Source organism: Protopterus annectens, chromosome 14.part0, assembly GCF_019279795.1.
Source record: "Protopterus annectens isolate FY-2018-M chromosome 14.part0, PAN1.0, whole genome shotgun sequence".
Classification (NCBI taxonomy): Eukaryota; Metazoa; Chordata; order Ceratodontiformes; family Protopteridae; genus Protopterus; species Protopterus annectens.
The window spans coordinates 84,307,146-84,322,320 of NC_056748.1; the positions used below are offsets into that span (position 1 = coordinate 84,307,146).

The 15,175-nt window shown below is 38.0% G+C and overlaps 1 protein-coding gene across 4 annotated transcripts in view; it reads right to left on the bottom strand.

Annotated features, from left to right (window-relative positions):
• Positions 1-611: 611 nt before the first annotated feature.
• AFAP1L2 (actin filament associated protein 1 like 2) overlaps positions 612-15,175 on the bottom strand; it is a 2,783,820-nt gene continuing 2,769,256 nt past the window's right edge. For all 4 annotated transcript variants that reach the window (XM_044055822.1, XM_044055821.1, XM_044055820.1 and 1 more), the window contains one exon: positions 612-2,541. In XM_044055822.1, coding sequence (XP_043911757.1) covers positions 2,515-2,541 — 27 coding nt within the window. In that variant the 3' untranslated portion in view covers positions 612-2,514. The remainder of the gene's footprint in view (positions 2,542-15,175) is intronic.

Genomic DNA, 15,175 nt, shown 5'->3' on the forward strand with positions numbered 1-15,175 from the left:
AATCATATCCAGCAAAAGTCATAAGAAATGAAATTTTCCTTGATGGGACAACGGTCCATTACAATGGTGAGCTTAATCACTTTCTTTTAGTTTTTTCTGATGGGTCAAGAAAAAGTGGCAAATGTCTATCTTCTTTATTGTTTGGGATGATATAAGAGACAAGACAGTAAAAAGAACTTTCATTTGTTCATTTGCAGCAGGGAAAAACAAAAGTCTGTTTTGTGTTTCATAGGTTACACTCTTGTATCTGACTATATATATATATATATATATATATATATATATATATATATATATATATATATATGCCTAAAAAACAGAATACGATTTGACATTTCTCTCCTGTTTTCTTTCATCTGCTTCCATGTCTTGTTTTATTTCCTTGCTACATATATGAAAAGAGATGACTTTCTATTGGAAGTCAGGATCTGTAGTCTAAAAACATACATAATTATAAAAATAAAACAGAACATTACTTGGAACCGTTTGGTTCTTCCTTAGACAATGGTTTAGTGCTCAAACTCCAGGACAAACCACAGTCACAAGGCTATGAATGAATGCAATACATCGGTTTTTTGTACCTATAAAGAAAGACACTGACTATATTCTGATACATTTTATGTGAAAGAGAACATATTTTAATGAGCTTAAAATGTGAAAATGAAATGCAAAGTAAAGACTTTTTATAACAATAAAACGGTAGTGACCTTTGTTAGTGAGACGAGTTAGACAGGACCAGGTTTTACAATTAGACATACTTCATTTGAAGGACTGATTGTATAACTGTTATCCTAAATATTTTGTTTTATTTCCACATTTTTCAAGGACAATAAACATTGGTTGCAATCATATTGCCTCTTGTTTACAGATGCTTTATGACTTCTGACAGAGATTACTGCAATCAAACTATTTAAGCTATCAGTGATATTCTGTAACATTATTATAATGAACACTGTGTACATAAAGCTGGTTTAATTCATTACTTTCCTGAGAGACATTACATTAAGAAACTAACATGTTAAGTACCATAGTATTGTTTGAAAATGTGGAAATTAAGGAAAAAGCAATTACTTGAAAAATGGAAGAAAATGAAACATAGATGATAAACTATAATAGTGGTTACAAATGAAACTTTTAGTAACGATTTATATCTTTAAAACTTTTGCTGGGAACAGATAAGAATACCTTGCAGGTACAGAAACACATGCTACATGTCATGGGTACATTTTGAGGAGAGACCAGCCCTCTAAGAGAAAGTTGCTCTCAGGAATCTCATTTCTCATTCACAGGTTTTCCACTTTGATTAGATAGGACCACAAACTATTATCAGTGGATATGTATATTCTGTGGCCAAACTCAAAGTAAACTGTACCAAGCAGAGTCCTTTTCACAGTTAAACTATATAAACTAAGTCTGACATTGATATTACTGCAGCAAAGAGACAAATATTTAGTCTGATTTCTCCAATGTCTTTCTACTCCGGAAAGTGATGTTGCCGCATGTACAAAGACTTTGCTTTTGATTTTATTCCTCAGTAGAAGCAGCAGAATTTTTCCCACAGTTATCAAACAGAACTCCACTTTTAACATTATAAATGTGTGCTCCATTTTTAATTGAATTACTCTAATGGGTGTGTGGGCACACTTTTTTTATATCTTGAGTTGTAGAATTTAATGCATTGTGGTCTACATTTCTAGTGAACCATTTCTATCTGCTTCACTTAGCTAGCGGGACCATGCTTTTATTCTGTCATTCATTATTTTTCAAAAATCATGGATTGTTTTCCGCCTTAAAACATTGTCATACTTCAGAACATATTAAAAAGAAATTGATTCACAAGTCCTTTAAATCACTAGCAGTATTGGATCAACAAAGGCTGTTTGAGATCAGGAATATACACAGTGCCCACTGCACTGAATTGCATGGTATCTGTTAGTGACACTTATTGAAGAGAAATAAATACAATGCAAAATGGACATTTTGTTATCCCATGATCAATGGTTCATCATTGCCGGTACATTGCTTTATTATGTTAGACTATCCCGCTCTGTTTTTTTACTGTGCCATATAAGACATGAGCAACTCCAAAGGAAGTTGTTAATTTGTGAGGCAATTTCATCTTAAAGGCATTAGTTCCATAACATGTTGTCTCTCCACACTTAAGAGGAATTATTGAAATTATCTTGAGATATGAAAAAAACAAGTGAAGGAAGAAATATGTTCTACTACATTATACACTGAAACTCTTTGGCATGTAGGCAACATCTTTTAAGAAAGTACTTAAGTCAGTTTTAAAAGATGGGCCTTGAAAATATGGTTTCTTTTTAAAATGTTTCAGAACTGGGCAAATAGTGAACATCATCCCTTTTTATCTATGCAGATAAAATCCTTGCACAATCTTGATGTCACCACTGAAAATGTAATGGTGCACACACCACCCTTTCATGACGATCATATCCTGTAGTTCAGATAGAGTTGGCAGTTCCAGTCTTTTCATGGGAAGTTTACTTTTTTCTAAGTCGTTGCCTTTTTCTCCCATTCCTGTTTGGAAAAGAAAATACATAGTAAGATTATGCATATATCACATGCACACATACATATATACAAATATTTCAGGCATGGACAATAATGCCCTTCTAGCCTCTCAATATACCAAAACAATCATTTGCATAATAAATCTCCAAGTCATTCATGAAAGTATACAAATTCATGCTTCAAGGGATATAACTTAGTAGTCTGTTCCATGCATCAGCTACTCTCTCAGAAAACCAATTAGTGCATCTCTCATTGCTATTCTCTTGGTTTAATTTCTCCCAAGCCTTTTGGGTTTCCAAATCCATGAGAATGGACCCCATTCCTAAGTCAGGGCATAACTGAAGTTCATAAAAATCGGTATTGTTTAATCTTTGATGCTCACTTAAAGTGGTCTTTGCAGCACCCACAATATAACAGAACTGCTATAATTTATATAGAGTTAGATGTACTGGTAGCGTACCTAAATATGACTGTTGATTCCTTTTTATTAAACCATTACTCCTACTACTATTGGAACTGTCTGGGTATCCTTCTTCCACATTGCTCTCATTTCTACCTACAAATCCTTATATCTTATGACTTTGTGTCTCGCCATATGTAAGACACTGTAATCAGTAGGTACAGCAATTTCACTGATGAATGCTACATTTTTTTGGACTACTATATCTGGCTTTCTCACATCTATTTTGTGAACTATTGGTAAAGGTTGATCCCATGTGATGCACACTTCATCATTCTCTATAATGCTTTGTGGTTCATGTTTCCAATGCTTCTCAGCTACTTCTATATTATAGTGTTTGCACAATGCAACAGTCTTGCATGTTATTATGCTTTTCAGTGTACAAGCCCACCACCATGAGTATATTACACCCAGCAACAAAATGTGCCACTGTTTCCCATTCTTTTTTGCAGAACCTACATTTGTCTGTTTCTTCCACATGCTCAATGGACTTTGTAAAACAACATGTATATAGTCCACTATCCTGGGCTGACGTTAACATTTCATCTTTTGCTTTCAACTCACCTTTCCTTAATCATTGCTGGGAAAATAATGATCAATATGAGGCTGTTCCAAGAGATCTCTAGACTTTCTGGTAGACATATATTTAGACACATATACTACTATATGTGTCTGTAGTGAATAGTGCATCTATACTTCTGTTTGCTAGTTAGATGCATATACACTTCTGTCTGCTAGAATATATATAGGATAATATAGTCAGATGCATACATTTCTGTTTGCTAAAATACATATATTAAAGGGTTAAACTGTTATTAGCTACAAATCAAATAAAACAGCATTCATCTGTAATATAACATGAGTGTTCAGAGTCTAATACAACTTGAGAAAAATGCTGATAAGAATAACTTCTTAAAAGAGGCATTCGGTTGTGTGTAACAGTTTGGTACAAGCTTCAAAAAAAAAAAAAAAAAAATACAGATAAGGAATTCCTGAGATGCAGGTGCAAGGAAGGAAAACTCCCTACCGGATTGGAGGCAAGGACAACTTACTGAACTGTCATATAATTCACCTTGAAACAGAACATAAAGTAGCTTAACAACAAACAGTATTACATCAGAAATACCCAAGTACTGACTTTGATAGTTCTCAACAAACTGCATTACATCAACATCAAAAGACTGCTTTCATAAAAAGTGTATAAAAGGACAGTAAAATTGAATGATGTTAGATCTGCTTTCTTGTTAGATCTGAGCACTGGAGATCATCTGTATTGTTTGAAAAGGGTAAATATGAGACAGTAAAATCTGCAAACTGTACAGTATTGTACATGTCGTCTGTTATACAGACAATTTAATAGTACTGTGCAAAAAAGATAATATACTGTTCAAGAGGTTAATAGTCTGCAAAGTTTAGTCATCAATCACACTTTGGTTTTCTACAAGGCACTAAAGCAGTAGCTAATCAGACTTTGATTTCAGCATGCAAGAGCTGCTTAGACGTTTATTTCTACTAGGCACCAACACAGAGCTGCAGTTGGCAGTATCAGTAAGTACAAGACTGTCATCATCATCATTTTTTAAATAACTTTTCACTTGCTATTATATTTATGCATTTTCCACATTTCTTGTCTTCTCATCTGGTCCTTCACCTTATATTTTTTCTTTGTATTTTTGTCACATTCAGTTGCTGTCTGACTTTTGTCTACTTCAGGTTTCATTTCTATTCCCACATGACACCAGAATGCTTCTGCTAAACAAAGCAGACAGGTCATCTCAGACTTCCTCTCCTCACACTTTAGAACTTTCACTATGTTTGGATCTGATGAAGATATGTATGCAGTCTCAGATATTTTTCCAATATGTGTCTTATTTTTTTTCTTTTTGGTGGTGGTGTTTCTATTCCTTTTGCTTTGTCTCCCTGTCTAATATAAACTTTTTTGAGTCATCAATGAATTGCTTATTACTTGCTTTTCCTTTGTGTTTACCTGCATATCTTAGTTTTTCTGCCTGTGCTGATATGTTTAGTTTATTTGCAAAAGTGTATGATAGCACCTAATCTGTTCTGATACTGTGTTGCTTTTACCACTTCTGTTTTTCTAAATATTTTTCTTGATCTGTTCCCTCTTCTATATTCTTTTAACAGTGACAGTTCTTGTCTTAATTGCTTTACAGCTAGGGAGGTTTGGCTTTATTGGCCTGAATTCATCCATGTTGTTGTGTCTTTCGGCTTTTCTCTGTTAGGGGTCGCCACAGCGGAACTCCAGTCCACTAATGATTAGTAGTTCATTTTTACGTGCCGAGTTACCAGCCCTGATGCACAACCTTCAACGAAGGTATGCCCATTCACACATGTCTCCACACAGAAGACGCTCTAGCTGAGAATCAAACTGGACAGCGTCTTATTGTGAGGCGGCCTGAATTCATCCATAAGAAATTTAAAAAGGAAAAAAGTCATGGACATTCAGAACTGCAATGTAGCTGAAACACCTGAAGTCCTTAAGGGGTCATTTGCATATATTCCATGTTACTTCTAATGCAAGAGGTTTTAAGAAATCATACAGTGGAAAATCTAGCTTGGCTGGGTTTTTCTTTTAGTTCTTGTTTTTTTGTATTGTGAAATTTTCCACATACTGGTGTGTTTGCCTGTATTTCTCTTCGAATGTCTTTGGAATTTTTGTATTGATTAGTTTTGCTTTCTTCCTTGCATATATATTGCACCATATCAAACATATCAAATATTTATTTTCCATGTCCATATTTCTTTTTCAGATATCTCCTGCTCCACCAGTTTCTCTTTAGTTTGGGAATTTATTGTTCAATCATGCTGTGACATTCTGTGTTACAATTTCTACACTAATCCTTCATGTTGTGGGCATTCCTTAACTTGAGTTTCTATTTGTTTAATGTCTACCTTACTAATACTCTTTCTATTTCCCCACTTTGTGAACTTAGTTTTGTATTGTGAAATATTCCATAGCAGAGTTACTTTGCTTGTATTTCTCTTCAAATATCTTCGAAGCTGCTTGTTTTGTATCGATTAGGTTGGCTTTCTCCTCTGTATAAATATATACATATTGTACCATATCAGATGTTTTTATCTTTCCCATCTCCATGTTTCTTTCTTATACCTTTCCAAAAACTGGATTTTGTTCTTCATATTTTTATACTTACTATGTTGCTTCTCTTTCTAGGTGGATCAACCTTTCTTTGTCTATATAATGTTTTTCATGGATCTTAACAAATGCAAATTTGCATTTGAAGCTTTTAACAGTTTTTCTTCTACAAGTATTTTTTTTCTTTCCTCTAATTTCTCACTTAATCTTTCTGAATGTCATTTATCTGGAAATTATGGGCTTCTTGCATAATAGTAACAATACTGACTTGCTTCCTTATCATCAGTAGTCCACTGTCATCTTTGTCTTATTTTTTTGGCCTATCAGTTTTTGTGATTTTTGTGGACTACTTTTGCAATATGGGGGGGGGGCATCAATCCTGTTTACAGATGACATGAAACTCTTTTAATTTCTCCATATCTTTTGTGTTTCTTATACCATGACAGGAATGGACCCCATTCCTAAGTCAAAGTATGATTAAAGTTCATGAAATTAGTATTGTTACAATCTTTGAAGCATGTGCCTAGTAATGACTCCTTCTGCAATTCGTATGAAGTTTACTGTATCATTAGTATATCTAAGTCCGATTGTAAATTATTTTTTATAAGACCTGTTGCTCCTACTACAATTGGGACTGTCTGGGTGTCTTTCTTCCACATTGCTCTCATTTCTGCCTGCAAATCCTGGTATTTTATGACTTTGTGTCTCTCTGTACATAAGACACTAGTCACTGAGCATAGTAATTTCAATGATCAATGCTACTTTTGTCTTCATGTACTACTATATCTGGTTTTCTTGGATCTATTTTTGAACTGTTGGTAATGGATGATCCCATGTGATATAAACTTCATAATTTTCTGTGATACTTTGTGGCTCATATTTCCAGTGTTGTTCAGCTACTTCAATATTATAATGTTTGCACAATCCCCAGTGCAACAGTCTTGCCACATTATTATGCCTTTCAGTATACAGTCCTGCCATTAGTGTATCACAAACAGCAACAAGATGTGCAACTGTTTCCAATTCTGTTTTACAAATCCTACATTTGTCTGTTTCTGCCATATGTTCAGTAGACTTAGTGGACTACATACACGTTGGTTTACAATCTTGGGCTGCCAATATTAACCTTTCATCTTTTGGTTGAAATTCACCTCTTCTTAACCACTCCAATATTCGATCCTGATTAACATGAGGTTGTTCAAAGAGTTTTCTATACTTGCAATGATTTTTATGTATTTTTCAAATTTCCTGCCTTCTCATCTGGTCCTTCACCTTCCATTCTTTCTTTTGTTTTTTGGCACATTCAGTTTCTGCCTGATTTTTATCTACTTCTGGTTTGATTTCCATTTCTGCTTGACATCGATATGCTTCTGCTAGACTAAGCAGAGAAGTCATCTTAGATTTATTCTCTTCATGTTTCAAAACATTCACTACATTTGGGTCTTGTGAGGTCAGCAGATATGTGTGGAGTCCCATGATTGCAGATCTATACATGTAATCAATTTTGAGGAGGCCCATACTGCCTTCAGAATGGGGAATATATAGTCTTGGTATGCATTGATTTTTATAAATCATTTGATGAGCATGAAGCATCCTTGCTTTCAAGTCCAACCTATCCAACACCTTTTGGGAACAGTCACTCACTCCAAAACTGTAAGTTAAGACAGGAAGAGCAAATTGGTTTATAGCCTGGACTTTGTTCCTAGATGCCAACTCTGTTTTCAGTATTAATTTTAGTCTTCTAAAATATGCCATACTAAGTTTTATTCACATTTGTTCATGTTTTATTGTTGATTCTTCATTGAGTCCCAAATATGTACACACTCCCTCTTGCTCAAATTCTTTAATATCACATTCCTATCCCAAATTAATGCTTTCTTGGTGCTATAGATTTCCTGTTTTAAAGGTTGCTTTTGCACATTTATCAAGACTTAATGACATTCTTATATCATGTGAAAATGTTTTGACCACTTGCAGTTGTTCTTTCAGTTCCTTATCTGACGAAGTATACAGTTTTAAATCTACAAAAAGAAAAGTCTTTACATGTTGTTTTCTGGGACCCAAATTGTAGCCATGATCTAATCTGTTAAGTAGACAACATAATGGGTTAAGGGCAAGACAAAAGAACAGTGGTGACAGAGAGTCACACTAGAATATTCCCATTTGAAATTTTATCTCTGGAATAATAATCTGTCCTCTCTGATTTTTGTTCCATATGACTTTCTTTTATTATCCTTTTGTTCTGTTGCCATGATTGAGTTTTCTTCTAAATGACTACAAACTCTGTCGGGATCAATTCCAGTGTATAGTTTATATGTTGTTAGAAGGCAAGTTATTGGTGTATAGTTTTTAGGATAGCTTGCAGGTTGACTCTTAAGTAGGAGTATTGTTTTCCTGTTGTTAACCAGGCTGGTGTCTGTTTGGGCTGTACATATAAATAGTTGTTACTTATGGCTAAATCTTCATATAAAGATGTTAATATTGTTAGCCAGAAGTTAAGTACCTCATCTGGGTCTGGAGTTTTCCAGTTAGAAGCTTTTCTTAACTTTGTTTCACTCTCTCTGGCTGTTATTTCACCCCATTTCATATCCTGTACCTTTAAACTTCTTATTCTTTCTTTTACTTCTATCCATTCAGCATCTTTGTTATGTTCCACAGGATCTTCATAGATATTTCTCCAAAATGTATATATTTCTTCTTTAGGTGGTGTTTCAATTCCTTTGCTTTGTTTCCCAATTCTCTATAAAACTTTTTTGGGTCATCAATGAATTGCTTAGTTTGCACTTTCCTTTATATTTATCTGCGTATCTTCTAAGTTTTTCTGCCTGTGCTGAGATTTTTGGTTCATTTGTGATAGTGCACAATAAATCCTGATCTGTTCTGACACTGCACATTGCTTTTATCACATCTATCTTTTGTAGTATTTTAGTTGATCTGTTCCCTCTTCTATACTCTTCTAAGAGTGACACCTCTTGTCTTAATTGCTTTATAGTTTTCTCTGTTTGATACTTCCATGATGGCATTTGATTTCTCCACTTACTTTCCCTCACTGCCCTGTGTTTTTGTAGTAAGACTTTATCTGTTATTAATTTAGTTGCACAGTAATATATCCTATTTCCTTCTGTTATATTGCATGGATTTCTATGAAGAGTCCTCATTACTGTATTCATTTGTTTTATCAAACTTCTAACTTTTTGTTTTTTATTGACTTTCTGTAGTCTATTTCTTTCATTGATCTTAATAGACCTATCCATTTCTATTAAATCAAGCAACTCTTCATAGGGTCATAGGAGATTACTAGGCTATCAACCTGCAGGTCATTTCAGAACTAGCCGTTTCATCCCAATGTAATACCATAGAAATGCTAGTCAAGACCCAAGATTATTGTTAGATCATTTTCTTCTGAACTGAGGGCACATTCTTTGTTCTCCATTTCCTGCTGGCATTCTAGAGAAAGTTCTAGAGCATCTTCCTGTGCCACATTCTCTTCAGTTTCATCCTGTGACATCTGTTGTTCTGTCGTATGGGAGCTCACCGGTCTATCACTCCACAACATTGAATGCATCAGAGTTGCCACAGTTTCCTGTTCCTTCCCTTGCTGTGCAACTTCAGCTGAACATTTGTACTGGTTTCTTATGAAAGGCTCCAAAGTATCTTTATATGGCAACTGATCAGATGTTTCCTACTCCACTAGTTTCCCCTTAATTTGGGGATCCATTGCTCTGTCCTGCTGTGATGTTATTTTGAGTTAGATTTCCTACACTAAATCCTTTACTTCGCAGGTAATCCATAACCTCAGTTTCTGTTTCTTTAACTTCTCCATTGCTATTTCTCTTTTCAACTTTTCCTCTTTGTTTTCCTATGTTTTGTATTGCAAAAGTGTCCATGTCCTGATGCCTTTGCCTGTATTTCTCTTCAAATATCTCTGGTGCTGCTGTTTTTATACTGATTAGTTTTTCTTTCTCCTTTGCATAAATATTGCACCATATTAAATCTCTTTGTGATGTTGACAGTCTCGCCTTTATTCTCACTGATGGGTCAGATCCGATCCATCTGATCCATCTTGACCATTCTAAAGCTCAAGGTCTTCAGCAAAGCTCGTGGGCATCCCTCTTTACCCATAATGCACCCCTCTAGCTTCCCAGCTCTTGTTTACTGCTCTGTGAGAAGGAGGTTCTGCTAGCAAGCTCTGAGCTAAGTGTCTTTCAGTTTGTTTCTTTAACTATTCTCTCTTAATAGTTTTTTCCTTTTAAACAATCTTTGTATCTTTACCCTTTAGTGTGAGTGATAGGCCTTTTTGTAGGGCTTTTATCCCTTACTTTCCATGGTTAGTGTCAGTTTTAGTTAGAGGGCATCTAACCAATGTCCTTTTTAGTTACAGGATGTTTTCCCCCTCTATTTCTGTCTAACTAATGTTTGTTTTAGTTAGAGAATGTTATTTCTTTATCCTTTCTTGCTGTCCCTTTTGTCTATTTAACTTAGAGGACAATTTAAAAAAAATTCTACTCTATCCTATCCTGTTTAATTAGAGGTCTCTAGTGTGAGTGTGTTCCTTTCCTTGCTTAATATGTCACAAAAAGTAAGGAAGCCTCTTGACTTCAAGAAATGTGAGCAATGTGGGAAAAAGATGCCCCTTAGTGATTCACACACTTTGCGTGTGTATTGCTTGAGGCCCTTTCATCTGCAAGAATCCTATTCAGTTTGTCATGGGTTCAACCAGAGAGTACTCTTAGAGTGCAAGAACAAACTTATTCGGAAGGGGATATTAAAAAACTCTTTTTCTGAGGCTATATCTATCGAGTCTTTTCCTAAATCAGACAAGTCTTTAAAGAGACATTCTTTGGCTCCAAAATCATCTTCAGAGCCAAAGCAGAAAGTAAATAAACTATCAGCCACAACTGAATCATCATTGGAGCAGACAGCTCAAACCGGATCCAAGACCTCTTCAGAGCAATCAGAACCTACAGCTCTGAAGTCTACCATATCTGAACCTTCGACACCAAAATCATCCTTGCCAACTGAATTTAGATATCAGAGTCTATCTCCTTCCTTGGAGCTGATCTCATCTCAGCTCCCTTCACCTTTCTTAACTAGGTCAAGGTCTCCTACCCTCTCCACCCAGTTGACCAGGAGCCTCTCCAATGAAGATGTGTACAGAGTAGCACAAAGGCTACTGATGACACCAACTTTGGCCAAACTACTTCTTGATCTGAACCCACAGGCATTAGACAAGACACAATCTTCCCCCCTGTACATGCTCCTCCTCCAATCCATCCCTTGGTTTCAGAGCTAGAAGATTCCAACATCCAGCTAGTGTCTGTATCAGTTCCAGAACTCATAGGTTCTTCAGATCCCATAACTGCCCCAAGTGTTTCCACTCAGTCAGAGCAGGGAACCTCTGGGAGCTGACACTCTCCAGTTGCGTTCATGGAGCCTGTTTGGATCTCTCCAGATGTGACCTTGCCTCTGAGGGCTTTGGTGTGGGTGAGTTTGGTTCCCACCTCTGCCTTGGAGCTTCTATTTTCTGTGCTGGAGATGCCTTTGGCTCCGACAACCTTTTTGTCAGATCTGGGTTGTTCTTCTGTGCAGGACAGGCAACTTTGAGAGGTCATGAGGAGGGTACTGACTACTTCACAGTCTCAGAAACATTCCCCCTTGGAGATTCCAACTCTACGCAGGTGTCTTTGGCCACTCATGTACCATGTCCATGGGACTGCAGAGACCCCAGGTCTCAGGTTGTCCATCAGGGAAATCCCCCCTCCTCTGAAACCTCTCCGGAATATCCCACTGAGGAGGTCCCTTGGAAGAGGACCTGCAAAAGGAAGCATCTTGACTCTGCTGAGAAGTCTATCACTTTGGACACTGATCTCAGTGAAGCAGAAGGGCCCCCATGGTCACCTCCTGAAGATGTCTCTTTTGGAGCCATCTTGGAAATTTTGAAGCAGAGGGGTGACTGGCAGTCCACAGCCCCTTCGGCCAAGGAGTCGGTGTACCTGAAGGCCTTTGGTTTTCACCCTTCAACCTCTTGGGTGACCACACCTTCCAATGAGCTTATTGAGTTAATCTAACGGAAAGCTTGGGAGAGCCCAGACTCTCTAGAACCTACTCCTCAGAGGCCAAATAAATACATCACAGCCCCAAAGGACAAACTGCTTTTGACAAAAGGTATAGCAGCGGATGCCATGGCCATGGTGGTGACCAGTTCCTCTAGCCATCTTCCTTAACAAGGACTCTAGGACCATGGATGGGTATGGGAAGAGTGTCTTTTCATCAGTGAACTTTTCCTTGTGGTCGCTGAACTACCTCACCCATTTCACAAGACTACAGAGGGATCTGTTAAAGGAGATTACAGACTCCCTCCAAGGAGCTATAGCTGAAGCAGTGGTGGATAAAGTCAATGCTCAGCTCACCACCCTTACTTTTGTCGTCAACTCATCCATGAGACTCATATCACATGCAGCAGATGGAGTGAGTAGATCACCGGGTTCAGACATTTCTCTTAGGAGACAGGCCTGAATGTGCCTTTGCAATTTCATGGAGCCCTTCAAGTCTTCCTTCGTGATTGCCCCCTTTGATGGATCCTCTCATTTTGTGCCTAAAGTTAGAGACACTCACCAGGTGTGAACAGGAAGGGAAGACCTTATCTGCCATTGGAGTATGTTTTTCCACATCTACCAGGCCCTTTCCTAAAGGTCAGAGGGGTTGTGGGAAAATGTGGTTCAGAAAATCACAAAGGTCTTTCCAGGACACACAAGGTGAAAGTTCCTTACAGACGGGGGGGGGGGGGCAATAATGGAAGATGCAGCCCTCATGGCAGAGGAGGCCTTCAAAATCAGGGCTGCAGAGAATCTTTCTTTGGCAGACCCTTCCAGTGCTCCTGAAGAAGTGCCTGATTACTTGACTCTGGAGGCACTCAGGGGTCAATTTGTCCCTGTGCTGCAAAACCTGGCAAAAGATAACAAGAGACAAATGGTTGCAGGACATAATCGATATAATATTAAGAGGATATGTCATTCCCTTCTCCTTTCCCACACCCATAAACAAGTCAATTCCAGATGTTCCACCCAATCAGTAGGAACAAGCAACATTAGAAATCCAAAAGTTGCTAAGAAAGAGTCATCCAAGAAGTCCCTGCAGACCAGAGAGGATCCAAACTTACTCAAGATTCTTTTTAGTCCCAAAGAAAACATGGGTCTGGAGACCCATTTTGGACATCAGCAATTTGAACAAATCTGTCATAAAGACCAAGTTCCAGATGGTAATACTGCAGCTGATACTTCTGTTCCTAGGAAAAGACAGTTGGATATGTTATATAAATCTTCAGGATGTGTACTACCATATCAAAATGGAAAGGTAATCCAGGAGGTACCTGCCATTATAGCTAGGAGCCAGTCACTTCCAGTTTGAAGCTCTGCCCTTTGGACTCAATGCAACCCTCAGAGTATTCACCAAGGGCATGGCAGTAGTGGTGGCTCTCCTGAGATACATAAGATTCTGGGTGTTTCCATAGCTGGACGACTGGCTCATAACTGCCCTGACCAGGCATCATCTGCTACAAGCCAGGGATTATACCTTTCAACTCTGCTCATCCCTAGGTATTACCATAAACTATGAATAATTTGCTATAGAGCCATGTCAGAACATAACCTTCATAGCAGCAGAGTTAGACACAGCCACAATGTTAGCAAGGCTTCCAAAGGACAGAGCAGGCAATCTTAATCATCATTTAAGATTATTAACCTGGAAGACGTGACTGTCCGCAAGACTGGTTCTTCAGGTGCTAGGCAAAATGGCTGCAGCAATTGTTCACATTCCTCTAGCTCACATTCACATGAGAATACTCCAATGGCTACTTTTCACTCCATTGTCAGTCTTGGAACTTCCAGTGTCACACATAATCTTGATAACCAACTCCTACAAGGAGGATCTCCAATGGTGGATTCACTCTCTATTAGTATCTCTAGGCTGTCCCTTCATCCCCCTCAACCCCAGGCCAAGGTGACCATGGATGCTTCTCAGATAGAGTGGGGAGGCATTATCTAGGGAAGACAGTCCAAGGCACCTGGCAGGAACATGAGGCTCACTTGCACATAAACATCCTAGAGATGAGGGTAGTGCTTTAGGCATTGCAAGCATTTCAAGACACTCTCCATCTAGTCAGACAATGTCCATTGTCTGGTACATAAATGGGGAGGAGTCAGATCTTATCCCCTTTATCGAGAAGCTGTGAGGGTTTGGTAATGGAATACCACCTCCAACTGTTTTCTGACTGCAATGCACATCCTGGAGAAATTCAGCGTGATTGTGGACAAATTGAGCAGAGCCATTTTATGGCCTCACAAGTGGCCACTCAACCAGAAGGTAACAGAATAGATATTCCAGAAATGGGGCTAGCCTTGCTGCAACCTCTTCACATCCACCAATGCCAAATGCAGCAACTTCTTTGCCCTGTCCCCCCCCCCCCCCCACGGGGGAGTCACCAAGGGATGCACTTTTCAAGATTGGCCTCTGGGATGATTTCATGCCTTCCCACCAATCCCTCTGATACCTGAGTTTATGCAGAAAGCAAGTTTGTTGGAGATGACAATAATCCTAATTGCCGCCTATTGGCCTCATCAAATCTGTTTTCTATTTCTGCAGCCTCACCTTTGGGACAAACCATGGATTCTGGACCCTGCTGTAGATCTGCTGACTCACCCAAACCCAGACAATCTCAAACTAACAGCTTGGTTACTCCAGTTCCCCTGATCACCAGGTTTCCATCCCTTTCCACTCCAGTCAAACATATTTTATTATCTTCCCATAATACATCTACACGAAAATTGTACCAGAGTAAATGGAAAAGATTTGTTACATGTGCCAATGAGAATCTGACCCATTTTCTGCACCCATACATTCTATTCTAGACTATCTGACAAAACACTTCAGTGATGAAGCTGCTGCAGCAACTATTAGGGTTCAGTTTGCAGTAATTTCCAATTCTCATATAGGACAAAACAGTTCTGCAATCGTCACATAGACTCTTTAAAGCATTTTCAAAAGGTACCACTATGTTAAGACCCTCA